The 18,503-nt window shown below is 52.6% G+C and overlaps 2 protein-coding genes across 11 annotated transcripts in view; one reads left to right on the forward strand and one right to left on the reverse strand.

Moving 5' to 3' along the window:
- Positions 1 to 9,375, forward strand: part of P2RX2 (purinergic receptor P2X 2) — a 24,874-nt gene extending 15,499 nt beyond the window's left edge. Inside the window, exons 1-13 of one of the 8 annotated variants that reach the window (XM_004276623.4) lie at positions 1,624 to 5,162; positions 5,555 to 5,739; positions 6,035 to 6,170; positions 6,278 to 6,349; positions 6,460 to 6,535; positions 6,615 to 6,711; positions 6,885 to 6,965; positions 7,099 to 7,237; positions 7,617 to 7,747; positions 7,986 to 8,076; positions 8,197 to 8,262; positions 8,349 to 8,426; positions 8,619 to 8,870. In XM_004276623.4, coding sequence (XP_004276671.1) covers positions 5,564 to 5,739; positions 6,035 to 6,170; positions 6,278 to 6,349; positions 6,460 to 6,535; positions 6,615 to 6,711; positions 6,885 to 6,965; positions 7,099 to 7,237; positions 7,617 to 7,747; positions 7,986 to 8,076; positions 8,197 to 8,262; positions 8,349 to 8,426; positions 8,619 to 8,723 — 1,248 coding nt within the window. In that variant the 5' untranslated portion in view covers positions 1,624 to 5,162; positions 5,555 to 5,563 and the 3' untranslated portion in view covers positions 8,724 to 8,870. Of the gene's footprint in view, positions 1 to 1,622; positions 5,163 to 5,450; positions 5,740 to 6,034; positions 6,171 to 6,277; positions 6,350 to 6,459; positions 6,536 to 6,614; positions 6,712 to 6,884; positions 6,966 to 7,098; positions 7,238 to 7,616; positions 7,748 to 7,985; positions 8,077 to 8,196; positions 8,263 to 8,348 lie in introns of those variants that run through there. The other 7 variants (XM_049698559.1, XM_049698561.1, XM_049698555.1 and 4 more) reach the window with 7 other exon arrangements.
- A 1,120-nt stretch (positions 9,376 to 10,495) lies between these two features.
- POLE (DNA polymerase epsilon, catalytic subunit) overlaps positions 10,496 to 18,503 on the reverse strand; it is a 56,308-nt gene continuing 48,300 nt past the window's right edge. For all 3 annotated transcript variants that reach the window (XM_004276622.3, XM_033440618.2, XM_033440619.2), the window contains 6 exons: positions 18,369 to 18,500; positions 18,061 to 18,254; positions 13,742 to 13,942; positions 13,253 to 13,378; positions 12,487 to 12,576; positions 10,496 to 12,363 (listed from right to left, as the gene is read on the reverse strand). In XM_004276622.3, coding sequence (XP_004276670.1) covers positions 12,250 to 12,363; positions 12,487 to 12,576; positions 13,253 to 13,378; positions 13,742 to 13,942; positions 18,061 to 18,254; positions 18,369 to 18,500 — 857 coding nt within the window. In that variant the 3' untranslated portion in view covers positions 10,496 to 12,249. The remainder of the gene's footprint in view (positions 12,364 to 12,486; positions 12,577 to 13,252; positions 13,379 to 13,741; positions 13,943 to 18,060; positions 18,255 to 18,368; positions 18,501 to 18,503) is intronic.

Below are 18,503 nucleotides of genomic sequence, written 5' to 3' on the forward strand. Positions count from 1 at the left end.
GTAGAAGTGCAGAGTCTTAACCACTGGACCCTCAGGGAATTCCATATATATATATATATATATATATATATATATATATATATATATATATATATATATGTATGTATGTATGTATGTTTTTTTTTTTTTTTTTTTTTTTGCGGTACGTGGGCCTCTCACTGCTGCGGCCTCCTCCGCCGCAGAGCACAGGCTCCGGACGCGCAGGCTCAGCGGCCATGGCTCACGGGCCCAGCTGCTCCGCGGCACGTGGGATCCTCCCGGACCAGGGCACGAACCCACGTCCCCTGCATCGGCAGGCGGACTCCCAACCACTGCGCCACCAGGGAAGCCCCCTATATATTTTTTACTGAACCAAACTTGGGTCTTCTCGCCTGCAAACAGTAAAGCCAACCCACTGACTCCGGGTTGTGATGAAGGAAAGTGCAGCATTTATTGCAGGTACCAAGCGAGGAGTCCAGGGAACTAGTGCTCAAAAGACCTGAACTCCCCGAAGGCTTTCAGGGAAAGGTTTTTAAAGACAGGGTGAGGGAGGGAGGTTGTGGGGTGGGTGATCAGCTCGTGGACCTTCTTCTGATTGGTTGGTGGTGAGGTAATTGGGGGTCAACATCATCAACCTTCAGGTTCCAGCCATTCTGGGGTCTACATGCGTGTGGGCAGCATAGAGTTAACTTCCTCCATCTGGTGGGGGTTTCAGTATCTGCAAAACAGCTCAAGGACACGGCTCAGCATAGTATCTACAGCCCTTGAGGAAGAACTAAAGGCCCTTGACTTTGTTTAATGGCTGAAATATTGTTATTTTGTCTTGTTTGACTGTTTTCTTTCTGCATTTTCTCACTTCTCTGATTAAATTTGTTCTTTGGAACTAGGGGAAGGCCTAGGAGGCTAAAGTTTTTCTACAGACAAGAGGCAGGCAGAGGACAGGGGAGGGTCTGTCCCGGGAAGGACCCACAGGGTCCTACTCGGTTACATATTGATCTTGCATCTTGCAACCTTGCTGAACTTGCTTATTAGTTCTAATACGTTTTAGTGGATTCCTTAGGATTTTCTATTTCTATTTTAATTTTGTCCCCATTTTCTTGCTACTTGCCCTGGCTGGAACCTCCAGGACAATGTTGAATAGAGGCACCAAGGGAGGACAACCCCTTCTTATTCCTGATCTTAGGGAGAAGCATTTATTCTTTTCACCATTAAGAATGATATCAGGGGCTTCCCTGGTGGCGCAATGGTTGAGAGTCCGCCTGCCAATGCAGGGGACACGGGTTCGTGCCCCTGTCCGGGAAGATCCCACATGCTGCAGAGCGGCTGGGCCCGTGAGCCATGGCCGCTGAGCCTGCGCGACCAGAGCCTGTGCTCCACAACGGGAGAGGCCACAACAGTGAGAGGCCCACGTACCGCAAAAAAAAAAAAAAAAAGAATGATATCAGGGCTTCCCTGGTGGCGCAGTGGTTGAGAGTCCGCCTGCCGATGCAGGGTACACGGGTTCGTGCCCCGGTCCGGGAATGATCCCACACGCCGCGGAGCGGCTGGGCCCGTGAGCCATGGCCGCTGAGCCTGCACGTCCAGAGCCTGTGCTCCGCAACGGGAGAGGCCACAACAGTGAGAGGCCCGCGTAACGCAAAAAAAAAAAAAAAAAAAAAAAAAAGAATGATATCAGTTGTGGGTGTTTTGTAGATACTATTTTTTATCAGGTTGAGAAATTTCCTTTCTAGTCCTAGTTTGTTAAGTGTTGTTATCATGAAGAAATGTCTTAGATTTTGTCAAATGCTTTCTCTGCATCTACTGAGATGATCATGTGGTTTTTGTCCTTTATTTTGTTGATATGGTATATAACTAATTTTTGGATATTAAATTAACAGTTGGTTTGCTTTTTTTTTGAGATTTTTTTTTTTTTTTTTTTTTTTTTTTGCGGTACGCGGGCCTCTCAGTGTTGTGGCCTCTCCCGTTGCGGAGCACAGGCTCCGGACGCACAGGCTCAGCGGCCATGGCTCACGGGCCTAGCCGCTCCGCGGCATGTGGGATCATTCCCGGACCGGGGCACGAACCCGTGTCCCCTGCATTGGCAGGCAGACTCTCAACCACTGCGCCACAAGGGAAGCCCATTTTTTGAGAATTTTTGCATCTATATTTTAAGGAATTAGTCTGTTCTTGTGATGTCTTCCTTTTTTTTTTTTTTTCCACAGAGCAATGCTAGCTTCATAGAATTAGTTGAGATGTGTTCCCTCCTTTTCTAAATTTTACAAGTTAACATTTAAGGAAGTTAACATTTAACACCAATCCTGGAAGTTCTAGCCTGAAAAATCAGACAAGAAAAATAAATAAAAGGCATCCAAATCAGAAAAGAAAGTCTCTGTTTGCAGATGACAGGATCTTATATCCAGAAAATCCCAAAGAATCCACAAGAAAACTACTACAACTAATAAATGAGTTCAGCAAAGTTGCAGGGTAGAAGCTCAACCCACAAAAATCAGTTGTGCTTCTACATACCATCAATGAACAATCAGAAAATGAAATGAAGATAATTCTCTCTACAATAGCATCCAAAACAAACCAAAAAACCATAGGAATAGATTTAACCAAGGAAGTGAAAGAGTTGTATAAGAAAAATGAAAAAGCATTGTTTAAAGAAATTAAAGAAGATGTAAATAAATGTAATGACACCCCATGTTCATGTATTGGAAGACTCACTATTGCTAAGATGGCTATGCTACCCAATGCAAACTGCAGATTCAATGCAATCCCTATCAAGATTCCAATGGCCTTTTCTGCAGAAATGGTACGGCTGCTCCTTAAATCCATATGGCATTGCAAGGGGCACTGAATAACCAAAACAATATTGAAAAAGAACAAAGTTGGAGGACTCACATTTTCCAATTTCAAAATTTTCTATAAAGCTATAGTTATCAAAACAGTGTGGTGCTGGCATAAGGATAATACAGATAGGACAATGGAATAGAATAGAAAACCCAGAAATAAACTCTATGTCTATGGCCAATTGATTTTCAACACAGATGCCAGACCCTCAGTGGGTAAAGAATAGTTTCTTTAACAAATGGTTCAGGGACAACTGAACATCCACGTGCGAAAGAATGAAGTTGGAGCCCTACCTCACACCATAAGCAAAGATTAACTCAAAATAGATCAACAATCTAAATATAACAGCTAAAATCATAAAACTCTTAGAAGAAAACAGGGGTAAATTTTCATGACCTTGGATTTGGCAGTGGATTTTAGAAATGACACCAGAAGCAGAAACAACAAAAGAAAACATAGATAAACTGGACTTCATCAAAATAAAAGACTTCTGGGTTTCCCTGGTGGCACAGTGGTTGAGAGTCCGCCTGCCGATGCAGGGGACACGGGTTCATGCCCCGGTCCGGGAAGATCCCACATGCCACGGAGCGGCTGGGACCGTGAGCCATGGCCGCTGAGCCTGTGCGTCCGGAGCCTGTGCTCCGCAATGGGAGAGGCCACAGCAGTGAGAGGCCTGAATCCCGCAAAATAAATAAAGACTTTTGTGCATCAAAGGTCATTACCAATAAAGTGAAAAGACAACCTACAATGGGACAAAATATTTGAAAATCATATATCTGATAAGGGTCTACTATCCAGAATACATAAAGAATTCTTACAACTGAACAGCAAAATTTTTTAACCCAATTAAAAAATGGGCAAGGTGGGACTTCCCTGGTGATCCAGGGGTTAAGAATCTGCCTTCCAATGTGGGGGCCATGGGTTCAATCCCTGGTCTGGGAACTAAGATCCCGCATACCACGAGGCAACTAAGCCTGCATGCTCTAGGGCTCACATGCCACAACTAGAGAGCCTGTGCGCTGCAACTACTGAGCCTGTGCTCTAACTAGAGAGGAGCCTGCATGCCACAACTAGAGAGAAGCCCACGTGCTGCAACGAAGGGCCCGGGTGCCACAACGAAAGATCCTGCAACTAAGACCCGATGCAGCCAAATAAATAAATATTTTTTAAATGGGCAAGGGACTTGAATAGACATTAATCCAAATAAATTATATAATTTCACCCACTAGGATGGCCATAAGTGAGTGGAAAATAACAAGTGTTGAAAAGGGTGTATAGAAACTGGAATCCTTGTATATTGCTAACTGGAATGTAAAATGGTTCAGCTGCTTGGGAGACATTTTGATGGTTCTTCAAAAAGTTAAACACAAAATTACCATATGACCCAGAAATTCCACTCCTAGGCATATACACCAAAGAATTGACAATAGTTGTTCAAATACTTGTACCCGGATGCTCATAGCAGCACTAGTTACAATAGCCAAAATATAAAATATAAAAGCTCAAATGTCTATCAGTGGATGAACAGATAAATTGTGGAATGTCCATACAGTGCAATATTGGTCTGCCGTAAAAGGGAGTGGAGTACTGACACAAGCTACAACCCCGATGGATTGAAAACATTACGCTAAGTGAAAGAAGTCAGACACAAAAAGGCAAATATTCTACGATTCCATTAGTTGAAATATCCAAAGTAGATAAATCCACAGAGAGAAGGTAGATTGGTGGTTGCCAGTATGTGCGAGGAGCAGGGGGACGGGAAGTTCTTGATGGGCATGGGGTTTTACCTGGTGATGATTAGAATGTTTTGGAAGTAGATGATGGTGGTTGCACAACATTGTGAGTGTACTAAACTTCAGTGAATTGTTCATTAAAACGGCTAATTAAATGCTATGTGAATTTCACCTCAAAAATGTGTAAAACATTTATCATTTTGTGAAATGGTACGATGTCTGGGATTTGGTCCAAAATAATGAGGTGAGGGTAGAGGTACAAAAAGTAAAAACAAAAACATGTTTCCTCCGAGCTGTATAGGAAACAAAACAAGAGACGGAAATGGGTAGAAGCCTAGAGTGCGGAAATCCAGGTGAGAAACGCGGCGGGGCGCTTTGTGTGGGGGGGAAGGGGCTAGAACCCAACAGCCCTGACGTGGATCTGTAGACAAAAGCAAGAGGACTGTTAGGGCAAAGAAAGAGATCCAGATTTTTTGTCTGAACCCTGGAGGCAGGGGTGCCTTTGCCGAGCTGCGGGGAACCGCGGACACGAATCAAGGATTGCTCTTGGGAAATCATCTCCTTGTGCACCTTAAACTTACAAAACTTCACGCGTCGGTTGTATCCCAACAAAATTGGGTAAATATACATATATTTTTTTAAAGGGATTGCTCTTCGGGTTTAGTGCGCGCTGCGCATCAGACACCGGCGGAGACGCAGAGGAGGTGGGCAGTGCTCTGCCGCGTCTTCCCCCCGAGTTTTAAGTGTCCTCCCGAGGGACGCGAGAGCCTGCACCGTCTTCGCGCCCTCCCTGAGCGGGCTGGGGGCGACGGCTGCCGCGACCCCGACCCTGCCCGCTCAGGGCCCCACCTGGCGACACCTGCCAGGTGCGCTGCGTGTCTACGCCCGGCGCCCCCGCGGCTCGGGGACCGACCTGGGGCGGGGCGAGGCGGGACAGGGCGGGGAGCGCGAGGCCACGCCCGGGAGGCGGCCACGCCGGCGCCCCCCAGCCCGATTTCCTGTCCCAGCAGCTCGGGGCCATGGCGGCGGCCGAGCCCAAGACCCCCACGGGGACGGCCGCGGCCCGACGCCTGGCCCGGAGCTGCTGGTCCGCGTTCTGGGACTACGAGACGCCCAAGGTGATCGTGGTGAAGAACCGGCGCCTGGGCATCGTGTACCGCACGGTGCAGCTGCTCATTCTGCTCTACTTCGTGTGGTGGGTGCGCACGGGGGGAGACCCGGCGGCAGGGGGTGTCCAGCGGGGTCAGGAGCGTACGGGAGGGCGCCACCGGGACGTCCCAGGTTGGAGGGGCCGCTCTGGGCAGGGGGCGAGGAGAATGCCGGCGGCCGCCGCCAGGCTGGCCCCTCGGGCGCCGCAGAGCCTACCCAGCCGGCCCCCGAGAGACGGTGACGCAGCCTCGATCCCGCCGGAGTCGAGCTGACTCGGCAGGGGAGGGGTCCCGGGCCTGCCGCGGGGTCGCCTCCAGAGCCGGCCCTGCCCGTTCGCACAGGTACGTGTTCATCGTGCAAAAGAGCTACCAGGACAGGGAGACGGGCCCCGAGAGCTCCGTCATCACCAAGGTCAAGGGCATCACTTCGTCCGAGAACAAAGTGTGGGACGTGGAGGAGTACGTGAAACCCCCCGAGGTGCGCCACTCGGGCCCCGCCCCCCCCCTCCGAGCACCCCGAGGGTGGGACCGAGCGGCGGCCGAGCTGCCCGGCGCCGGCCGACCGTCCCTTGTTTCTGAGCCCAGGGGGGCAGCGTGTTCAGCATCATCACCAGGATCGAGGTCACCCCCTTCCAGACCCTCGGAACCTGCGCCGAGGTGAGGTCGGGTAGAGAGCAGAGCCGGGGCGGGAGGGAGGGGCCCTGCCTGGTTCGCTGTGCCTGGGGGAAAAGAGTGTCGGGCCCCTGACCAAGCAGCCTCCTCCCTAGAGTATGAGGGTCAGAAACGCCACGTGCGACTCGGACGAGGACTGCGTGGCTGGGCAGCTGGACATGCTGGGAAACGGTCAGTGTGTGCCAACTGGGGGCGGGGGCGGGCCGCGCCCGAGGGCGCATCTGCCGCCTGAGCGCGCGTCTGCCCACAGGCCTGCGGACCGGGCGCTGCGTGCCTTATTACCACGGGTCCTCCAAGACCTGCGAGGTGTCCGCCTGGTGCCCGGTGGAGGACGGGGCCTCAGTCAGGTGTGCACACCCGCTGTCCCCACCCACCTGGGGCCAAGCTCCTTTGCTCCTTTCTCCTACCTGACCGGAGTCGGGGTGTGTGGGGGGAGAAGGACGGGAGGGGCAGCGCAGCAGGGGAGCCTGGGGGACCGGGAGAAGGGGAGACTAAACACACCCGCTCTGTGCCTCCTCAGCCAGTTTCTCGGTAAGATGGCCCCCAATTTCACCATCCTCATCAAGAACAGCATCCACTACCCCAAATTCCAGTTCTCCAAGTAAGAGCCATTAGCGTGTGGTGACAAGGGATGGGCTGCGGGGGGGGGGGGGGGTTGCCTCTTGGAATGTGTTGTTTGGGGCTGCATGGCTTCTGCTCCCTCCCCATCTGATGCCACTAGGCCTTGTCTTTAGGGGCAACATCGAGAACCGGAAGGATGGCTACCTGAAACACTGCACATTCCATGAGGTCTCTGACCTCTACTGCCCCATTTTCAAGCTGGGCTACATCGTGGAGCAGGCAGGGGAAAACTTCACGCAGCTGGCACACTCGGTGAGGGCACCAGGGAGAGTGGGTGGGACAGCTGTCCGTCCAGGTGCTGGCTCCCACCTGCACACAAAGGGTCTCGTTACAGCCGAGTCCGTCTGTAGTCTTGGCCAGCCCTGGCCCTGCTCGGGCAGAGGAAAGAGAAACACGATCGTCTGACCCATCTGGGTGTGCATGGCTCCTGCTAAATTATTGACTCCTGGCATCCCCTTGTGCCTCAGAAGCAGGGCACTCAACGAGCCCCCTTCCCCAGCTCTCTGCCCTGAGCTGCCCTGGGTGCCTCACAGTATGCACCCCACACATAGCCTCAGCAGGACCTTGGGGCTGTTGAAGGTCCTCTCTGTGAGCCCACCCTGACCCCGTGTCTGTGCCCACTTCTGGACAGGGTGGTGTAATTGGGATCATTATCAACTGGGATTGTGACCTGGACCTGTCGGCGTCAAAATGCAACCCCAAATACTCCTTCCGGAGGCTCGACCCCAAGCATGTCCCAGCCTCATCTGGCTACAACTTCAGGTACCTTGGCCTTGGGACACTGGGTCCTCGTCTGCCCTAGCCGTGGAGGTCCAGGAGTCAACAGGGCAGGTGCCCAAAGGTTCAGGGGCGCCAGTGGTCGGCTGAGTCTTAGAGCTGCCCCATTTGGGCAACAGGTGCGCCCCCCCGGTCATGCTCCTCAGGGTCAGGTGGCCAGGTTTCCTGCACCCGGGTCATTCCCTCCCAGATTCTGACGTGCTTCCGGGTCATTCCGCCCTAGGTTCGCCAAGTATTACAAAGTAAACGGTACCACCACCCGCACACTCATCAAAGCCTACGGGATCCGAATTGACGTCATCGTGCACGGACAGGTAAACCAGCCCACCTTGCCTACCTGAGGCTTGGGCTGGCCCAGCCTCAATCTCTCCTACCACACCCCACGCCTCCCTTGAGCCCCACTCCCGCATCTCAGGCAGCCTCTTTGCCTCCAGGCAGGGAAGTTCAGCCTGATTCCCACCATCATTAACCTGGCCACAGCGCTGACCTCTATCGGGGTGGTAAGGGATGCACACTAGGGTCACGGGGGGTGGGGGGACGGGGGGGCAGGTGCCAGGCTCTTACGCATTGGTCTTGCTGGTCTCAGGGCTCCTTCCTGTGCGACTGGATCTTGCTAACGTTCATGAACAAAAACAAGGTCTACAGCCATAAGAAATTTGACAAGGTGTGTACTCCAGGGCCTTCCTCAGGCAGCTGGCCTGTGACCCTGGCCCTTCTTTTGGGCCAGGGCCCTCCCCCACCCTATCCCTGCTCCGCAGACCCAGGCCAGGCTGGCCAACCGCAAGGTGAGGGGCAGAGCCAGGCCTGGGCTGTCCCACCCCCATTGCCTTGCCCCACCTCTGCCCCGTCTGAGCAGATGGTGGATGCTCCCAAGCGGGGTGCAGGACCAGGGCTTGGCACCTCTGAGCCTTCCCAACAGGACTGCGCTCTCACAGACGCCCGAGGATTGGCCCAGCTCTGAGCCCACTCCCACCTTCTGTCGTGCTGCACTGAAGACCTGGGCCTGTTGGGGGCCCCTGAAGTCTGTGGCCCCAGGAGCGCCCCACTCCCCAGGGCAGCATGGCTTGGACCTTGGACCTGGGCCCTGCCCACACATCTCAACACTGCGTCGCAGCAAAACCAGCAGCCAAAGGGCCCCGTGCAACCAGGCAGTGGGATGACATGAAAGGGACGGCACCTGATCCCGGCCTGTCCATCTTGTCCCCCAACTGCCCAGGGGCCTGTAGGGGGCAAGTCCCCACCTCCACCTTCTCCCTAGCTGTTCTCCTCCCAGGCTCTTTGCTCCTCCCCCCCACCCCCCACCCCCACCCAGACCCTTCACTCACCTCATAGCCAGGAAATCACACATCCAGAATCCAATAAAGCTGTGACCAGACCCTCCTGGCCTCGTCTTCGGGGAGAAGCATGTTCAGGCTCTTAAAAAGACAAACATGCAATGGCAGGTCTTTGCGCACGGGGTCTCTCTTTTGGTGTGCTTGGCCCTCCGTATCGCCCCTCTAGCCAGCCTGCGTGCAGAGTGTGTGGATGTGTCTGCTGCCCCCACGTCCAGCCAGGCTACAGTCATGTCTGAACTGGGGGCCAGTGGAGGTGGGGGACACACAGGCTGAGAGCGCACAAGGACCCCTAGACTCATCCCAGCATGTCCTTCAGGCAGTGCACTTACCAGCTTCCTGCAGGGCTCATCCCGGGCCCCAAACCTCAAAATACAGGAAAAGGCTCCTCCTAGACCCCAAACCTCTCAAGGAGGAAGAAAGCCAGGAGGGAGGCGATGAGAGTTGTACCCAAGGAAAACGAAAGCTTAGGCTCACACCAAAATGCCCGCCCAGGCCCTGCGGCTCTATTTCAAATGGGGATTGGGGTGGAGGAAGGAATTCGGTGCTGGGGAACAGGGGTGGACAGGGCAGAACGAGGTTGGAGGAGTGTGGGAAGCCGGCACTAGCTGGATCAGGCCTACCGGTAATCTGGTTACGGCCTTGGATGCTACAGTGGTCATTCCACTTAGCAGCTCTGCCTGGCCAGGCCCTGCTCTGAAGACACCACGACCTGGTTGGACGGTGGTTTCCCCAGCAACGGGTATGATGGTGCACAGACCTGAGGAGGCATAGTCCCTCCCACAGATCCTTTCACCTGTGACCCCGTCACTCCCAAAGTCAGAGCTGGCCTCCCCACCTGCCAACGAGACCAGCACCACTCACTGGAGCCATAAACCCTTGAGAAGCCCCCACCCAGCCCCCCTGCAGATTCTCCTATGCTCGTCAGCTCCCTGGGTCACTCAAATGCCTGTGACATCCAGCTCTAGTTTTAGAGAAACCAGCTTTTCCAGTTGGAGCTGGGCTGCAGCTCAAGAACCAGGGTCAGAGGCTCAGGTTTCCCATCCCCAAGCATGAGAGTGACCCTAGGACCTCCACCGCCCCAGATGCCCCCAGCCCCTAAGCTGGCCTCCGCTGGCACCCCCGGCCCCGCTGCAGGGAGCACAGTGGGGTGGGGGTGGGGCAAGACACGCAGCCCCACCTCCTCGTTCCTCCGTGCTCCCCTGGGACTTCTCCGGCTCTGCTTCCAGGAAGCGCCGTTAGCCCTCCTCCTCCCCAACTCGGCCCTAATTTGATTTGATCTCCATCTGGGGGCTGACGGGCTCCATCCCCTTCCAAGCCGAGTCAGGTTTCTTGCAGTCACTGGGCCTGGATGCGCCTGGTGGGCAGTACCCAGGGGCCAACAAACCCAGACAGACAGACGTCAGTTACTTAGTCTTCTTTCCTTCCTTCCAGAAACCCAGGCGCAGTGCACAAACATACACACAGTGAAAATTGTAGGAAATGTCAAAGTGTAAAATTAAAACGAAAATCCAAAGTGTAAATTGAGATAACGGGAACAAATTTAAACCAGGCTCCACAGCCAACAGTGGGGCCCCCACTGCCCACCCGTTTGGGGTTTCTGAATTTACGATTCACTTTTTTTTTTTTTTTTTTTGCGGTACGCGGGCCTCTCACTGTTGTGACCTCTCCCGTTGCGGAGCACAGGCTCCGGACAGGCAGGCTCAGCGGCCATGACTCACGGGCCCAGCCGCTCCGCGGCATGTGGGATCTTCCCGGACTGGGGCACGAACCCGCGTCCCCTGCATCGGCAGGTGGACTCTCAACCACTGCGCCACCTGGGAAGCCCCTGTGATTCACTTTTAACATGTCTGTGTTCTCGCCAATTTGGCTGGTTTTCTTTTGCTTCCAGTTGCATTTAGTTAGAAATGAGGTGCACAGAGTTGATCTTATGTTCTGGGGCTGTTGCTGGCAGAACGGAGCGAGAACTCATGCTCAGCAAAGGGTCCCCCAGCCTGGCCCATTCTCCTCTTTCAGCCCCACCCGGGAGGAGAAAACAGCACGGCCCACATCTCTGTGCAGCAAGGGGCACATCTCTGTTCCCCTCTGTTCAGGGCCCTGAACAAGCTGGTGGTGAGTGTCGCATTTTAAAGGGGGTACAGCCCAAGGACCCTCTCTGCCTTGGGGTCACAGGTCTTGTACTGATCCCTGAGGCTGAGAAGCAAGAACAGAACTGCCTCAATCCCGATAAAACTGCTGTTGCCCTTTTCTCCATCCTCTCCCAACCACTCCTCAGACCTGAAGGAAAGAACCTAGTCTGGCATGTGAAGAAATACTTCTCTAGAATCCAGGTGCTAACATATGATGTCGAAGTCCGCGATAATGGCGCGCCTCCTCCCTCCCCGGGGCCCTCAGGCCTCCTGCTGCAGTGGCCCCCTCACAGCACAGGCAGATTCAGAGGGAGAGGTGCCACGCCCCGCTGCGGCTGAGCCCCAGCCTGAGACCCTCCCCTTCCTCAGCCTTCCCGCCCTCCGCCCAGTCTCGCTGCTGCCGACGAGGTGACTACGCCATGATACGGACACTCCGGCAAAGGCTGCTCTGACTGGGAATCTCCACAGACAGAGGGGCCCAAGCCCCAGAACTCAGTGTGTGAGAGACGCCCAGGTCTCCACAGGTTCAGCCAGGGTCCCCAGGATGCGGCCCGCATGCCACTGGCGTGGACTGTAGGACAGCCACCTCTCCCGGAAGCAAGGAACTGGAGAGCTGGGGCTGCAGACTCCCACTCAGGTGCCCCTCGCCCTGCGTCTGGCTTCCAGCCATCCTCAGGGGCTCGGCTCAAACAGAAGACCTCCAAGGGCACCTCAGGGCAGCAGAGGAGTGGGCAGGGAGGGCCGTGCAGCAGCAGAGGGGTGTTCATCCAGCGAGAAGGCAGCCCTGGGACCCCTCGCTGGAGACGCTTCTCGGGCCTAGAGAGGGCTGCCCCGACCGAGGCTGGGCCTAGAGAGGGCTGCCCTGGCCGAGGCTGGGCCCCGGGAACCTGGAGGTGGAGCCACTTCCTGCTCTGGCTGGTTCACGCTTCTTCTGGGCTGCATGACCTGCTCCCTGAGGGTCGTCTTCCTGGGTGCCCGTCTTGGATGTGGGTAGTCAGAGAAGAGAATGGGGACGCTGCCCAGCTTGCTAATGTCCCAGCTGGGGGTTCTGCTGCAGCAGCCACTCCAGGGTCTCCATGAGGTACGACATGCCATAGTGCTGGGCAATGTTTTGGAAGGTTCTGATCTGCTCCATGAAGACCTACAGGAATGACCAGTCACAGTGAGAACTAGTCCCAGAGGAGGCACAGAGATGCAAGGCCGAGACCCAGAAAGGGCCAATGGCCGAGGGGCAGCAGGGCTGGCTGTCCACGGGAGGCCCCACCTTGGTGTGGATGGTGAGGGAGAAGGCCCCGGCACAGCTACAGTACGTGGCCATGTTGGTCTCCTTCACACCCCGGCACTTCAGGCAGATCTGCAATGAGAAGCAGCCCCAGTCAGGAGCCTCCCTGGCCCAGGCCAGGGCTGGCCAGTCGCTTGGCACCTGACAGGCTTCCCTCCCCCATGGCCTTCACCTCAGTTCTGAATAAAATCTGAGACTCGATAATGGGCTTTATCCAAACATCCCAACTGCTTCCCAACACCCTCCTGGTGGACACCCTACCCTTGACTCTGAGTCTGGGGCTCCCCCATCCATCACACCAGGCACCAGCTGTTCCCTGTCTGGACCGCAACACCTTCCTCGGGTCTTTGCTGAGATGTTCCCTCTTGGTGAGACCACTCCTCCAACTAATGCTGAAAGCTTCCCTCTTGCTCACACACTGCCTGTTGGTTCTCTTTACTCTTACCATCACTTAGTTGTCCTGTTTACTGTGTATCTCTCTCCACTAGAATAAAAAAGGTCCATGAAGCCAGCACTTGGCCCCTGTAGGTGCCTAACAGATGCTGTAGGAATGAATGAGTCACCTGGGCTCATGGACAAGGCCTGACCCAAGAGGTGGTTACCTTGGAGGACCAGGTAACGATGTTGAGACCTGTGTACACCTCTAGTTTCCCGTGGGTGCGAACTGCTTATCAACAAACCCTCCACCAACTGGAGGGGCGGTCGGGCTGGGTGCAGAAAAGCCCCAGCACCAGGCCCCGCTGCTCACCAGGTCCTGCAGGGTGAAGGCCATCAGTTTCTTCTGCAGGGCTTCCACCAGGGCCATCTCAATGACTGACGAGTCGTAGGCTACCTGACAGTTGGAGCAGAGCCACTGAGGCAGCACAGACCCATCCTAGGCAGAGAAGGAAAGGGACCAGGTCACCTTCCTCAGCCCCAGTATTGAGAAGGGATGGAAAGAGAAAAGCTCGTGGTGAGAACTGTGGTACTGCTTGCTCACAGCTCCAGGGCACACTCACATCACCACTGTCATCACTTACGTGTTTACCAGGACAAGGCTCTGGCATGTGGCAGCTGAGTGGCCTGAAAAGGGTGTTTGTTTCTAATTCACATCAAAGCTAGCTGGGGGCCCAGTAGGTGTAGCCCAGTAAAGGTGGAGACTGGGGTCACTTGATAGGGAGTACTGCAGGACCCCCTGATCCACTGATGCCTGGATATTCTGGCTTTACCAGCAAGGGGCCTGACGGAGCTGGCCCACCTGAGAGAAGGAGGGCTCTTTGCACAGGTCCAGGTCCCGGCAGAAGTTACAGCTGCGGCAGATGACCTCAGGGAGCACGTAGGAGCGGCAGGGGTCTCGGAACTGGGCCTCCTCCGAGAACTCGCCGACATCTACCAGGCGAAGCAGGTCTCGGTTTAGCTTGTTCACCTGGTTTGTGATGTTCGTGTCCAGAGACAGGACCTGCAGAGAACAGAGCCCACATCAGGGACAGCTCCCGGGGCCTCCCTGCTGCTGTTTGGACCAGAAAACCCCACAGCCAACTCTCTAAGCTACTGTTTCTCAGCATCATCTCAACTCTTCCTGCCTTCTGTACATCAGTGATTCCCCGACTCGGGGCCATAAGAGTGGAGTGGAGGCCCTGCCCCCAGGCCTTGTGGTCTCTGTCAGCTCCGGGGAACTCTGGGACACACCGAAGTGTGCTCTACGTGTTCTCCTTACTGGCTCCTTCTTCCTCAATGACAGGCAGTCCTAAGTCTACCAGAGCTCTACAGTCTCACTGCAAAGGGGTTGACTTCAACCTTCCACGGTGGGGGGGCTCCCAGGCCAGCCGAGAAACGCCTCTGCAGCACACGTGTGTGTCAGTGCCCGCAGTGCTGGCACTGGAAGTCGCTCCCGCAGAGCCACAGGAGACTCGTTAACCCCCCATCTGTAAACAAGAGAAGACAGCACTGGCATGTTTCACTGGCCTCTCCCAGCCCTACAACTCCTGTCCTAGCACAATGCCAAGAGCACAGAACCAAACGCCACTTAGAAGACTTCTTTAGGAGGAGCGTTTATGGTCGATCTGAAACAAAGTGGGTGGATTTGCAAGCACATTTATAATGAGGATCGACAGCCTACTGGGCAGTATTATTTAAAATATATACATTATACATGTCTTTTACATAGGGAGAACACTGGATGTAATTAAGAGACAGAAAAAAATGAAAGTGAATTTACCAAAACATTAAGGAAGAAGTAATGCTGATTCTACACAGTATCTTCCAGAAAACACAAGAGGGAGAACACTCCTAACTCATCTTGTGAGGCCAGTATCACCCTGATACCAACACCAGACAAAGACAGTACAAGACAACTACAGTAAAAAAAAAACTGTCACACACACAGACTCAAATATCCTCAACAAAATACTGGCAAATTGAACCCACTGGTATCACGACTAAGTGGGATTTACCCCAGGAATGCAAGGCTGGATCAACATTTGAAAATCAGTGTAATTCACCATATCGAGACTAATGAATAAAAACCAATACAATCATCTCAATTGACACAGAAAAAGCCCTTAACAAAATTCAACATCCATTCATGATTAAAACTCTCAGGATAGGACTTCCCTGGTGGTGCAGTGGTTAAGACTCCATTCCTCTGATGCAGGGGGCGCAGGTTCGATTCCTGGTCAGGGAACTAGATCCCGCATGCTGCAACTAAAGATCCCGCACGCAGCAATGAAGATCCGGCGTGCTGCAACTAAGACCCAGCGCAGCGAAATTTAAAAAAAAAAAAAAATCAGTGCCGTTACAATAGCACCCAAACCATAAAAACCTGAGGTGCAAATATGTGCACTATTTTTATGCTGAAAGCTCCAAAAACACTGATGAAAGAAGTCAAAGACAACTTAAATAAATGGAAAGATATAGTGGTTCATGGATTGGAAGCCTGAACATTAAGATATCGATTCTCCCTAAATTAATCCAAGACTCCAAACAACTCCAATCAACAATCCAAGAGGATTTTTTTTTTGGTAGAAATTGATATGCTGATTTGAAATTTATAAGGAAAGGCAAAGGAACTAAAATAGTCAAAATAATTTTGAAAAAGAAGAATAAAGTTAAAGCATTCACACTACCTGGTTTCAAGACATATTGATAAAGTTACAGAAATTTAGACAGTGTGGTATTGGAGAACAGACAGATATTCAGATTGATGGAGACCCAGAAACAGACCCACACACATATATATGGCCAGTTAAGTTTTGAAAAAAGCACAAACATATTTAAATGGAGTAAGGCTGATTTTTTCAACAAATAATGCTGGAATAATTAGATATGTTTATGCAGAATATGAACCTCAATTTATAACATGCACATTGCACAAAAATTAACTCAAAATGAATCGCAGACTAAATATAAAACCTAAAACTATAAAACTTCTAGAATCTAGAAGAAAACATAAGAGAAAAACTTTGTGACCTTGGTTAAAGCAAAGATTTCTCAGATATGACACCAAAAGCTCAACCCTTAAAAAGTGACAAATTAGATAAAAGTTAAGACCCTCTGCTCACTGAAAAATGGAATTTTGAAAAGGCAAGCCAAATTCTGGGAGGAAGTATTTGGAAATCACAGATCTGATAAAGGACTTATATACGGAATATATGAAGAACTCTCAAAACTCAACAATAAGAAAAACAACCCTGATTCACTTTGCTGTACACCTGAAACTAACACAGCATTGTAAATCAACTATACTCCAATAAAAATTATTTTAAAAAGAAACAATTTTTAATAATGGGCAAAAGCTCTGGACATTTCACCAAAAACACATGGAGAGCAAACAAGCACATGCATAAAATCTCCACATCATTAGCATTAGGGAAATGCAAGTTAAAACCACAATGATATACCACTACACACCTATCTGGACAGATAAAATCTTGAAAATCAACACCACCAAGTTCTAGCGCGTTGTGGAGCAGCTGGACTGTAGCCATACACCGCTGATGAGAGGCCTGAAAAGTGGCAAAACGGGGCCACTTTAGAAACAAGCACGACATGACCCAGCCAGTCCCCTGCTAGGTTTCTATCAAGAATGAAACTTATGTTCACCCAAAACCTTCTCTATGAGAATGTTTACAGCAGCTTTACTAACAGTCACCAAAAACGTGAAAACAACCTGAATGTCCTTCAACCGGGGAACTGCGGTTCTCCCACACAACAAGGGAGAAAAAGACTCAGCGATGGAAAGGAACGAAGCACTGAGACAAGCAATGACATGGAGGAGCCCCAGGTGCATTCTGCTGACTGAAGGAAGTCAGACCTAAAAGGCTACATGACCAACCATTCCACTCGTGTGACATTCTGGAAGCGATCACAACGCAGGGACAGATAACAGATCGGCGGTTCCAGGGCTGCAGGCGCGAGGAGCTGAGCCCGAGGGGAAGCGTGGGGGAGTCTCTGGGGTGGTGACCACTGTGTACCTACCTGGCTGCTGCTGGCCAGCCCTATCCATGTGTGAAAACTCGAACGACTGCACTGCACGGAGAGTGACTTTTACTGCATGCAACTTTCAAAAAGTAAATGAACACAGGGACAGACAGATCAGAGCGTGCCAGGGGTGGGGACTCTGGTTCTGTATCCTGAAGGCGTGATTGGGTACCTCACAGAATGCACACTAAAATGGTGAATTTTCCTGTATGTAAATTATACTTATTCTTTTAAACATGTATTTATTTCTTTACTTGGCTGCGCCAGCTCTTAGTTGCGGCACGCGGGATCATCGTTGCTGCAATGTGGGATCTTCAGTTGTGGCACGTGGGATCTAGTTCCCTGACCAGGTACTGAATCTGGGCCCCCTGCACTGGGAGGGCAGAGTCTTAGCCACTGGACCACCAGGGAAGTCCCTGTAAATTATACTTTAATAAAAATAAAACTTAAAAATTCTGAAGTCTACCAAGGAATTAAAATGGTACACTAAACCATTTCTTCACCACAATCAGAAGCCAATTGATCACTGTGAAACTGTGATTTGCTGGGAGGTAATTTAACGGACAGGAAAATGCTCCGTAAGGGATAACGCCGGCTGGGTCCTCATCTGGTAATATTATGCCATCGTTTGATGCAGCCTGCCTTTCCCAGAAAGGCATTTAGCATCCGAGCAAGCTCTCCTCTTAGGTTTCACAGCAGCCCAGACGTTTTGGGAGCCCTGTCCAGTTCCTAGTCTGGCCCACCAGCCCCACGTGATCCATGAGCACCTGCCGTTCCACTACTCACCTTTCACCAGCACCACCAGGTCATCCCTCCCCAGGGTCTCTGCATCCCCTCTGCCCATGGCCAGACCCTCTTAGCCACAGTGGTCTCATTCTCAGCCCCAGGCCCCATCAGAGGGCCTTCCTCACCTGCCCCACCCCTGAGCCCACCTCTCAGCACCTGTGCTCTCTGAGCTCACCTGTCCCTCACTGACTTGTGCCCCCTCAGCGGAGTGAGAACAGAGGTCTTTCCCACAGTGGCTGCATGGAGTGGGCGCAGTGGGTGTTTCTGGAAGAAAGGAGTGACCTGCACACACGTCAATGGGAGTGTCCTCACCTTGCACACATATTTGATGAACTCCAGAGCGGGGTTATTGAGGAGGAGGTGAGAACCGGGGAGGACAGGAAACATTTCTGAGAGCTCAGTCGAGTTCCGAGAGCCTGTGACTTTCTTCTGAATCTTCTGTGTGATGGTGAAGAAGTTCTGAGTGAGTTCGTTCGCCACATAATCTTGTGAGAAGGTGATCATTCCTGGGAAGAGAAGCAACACGATGCCTGCTCCCTATTTTGCACGGCGATCGCGACACCGAGGGAAGGACCCCTGAGGAGCACACAGTGGTGGCCCCCCGTGGCAAGGGCGCTCACCTGGAAGGGCTCCGGCCTCTCCCTGGGCCTCCTGGGAGAGCTGGCTGGCCCCCCTCCTCCTCACAGGGGTGCTGCCCGGGGCGCTGCGCCTCAGCTCCTCCTTCATGCTGTGGTACACGGCCACGATGTACGCTG

Source organism: Orcinus orca, chromosome 15 (genome assembly GCF_937001465.1).
Source record: "Orcinus orca chromosome 15, mOrcOrc1.1, whole genome shotgun sequence".
NCBI lineage: Eukaryota > Metazoa > Chordata > Mammalia > Artiodactyla > Delphinidae > Orcinus > Orcinus orca.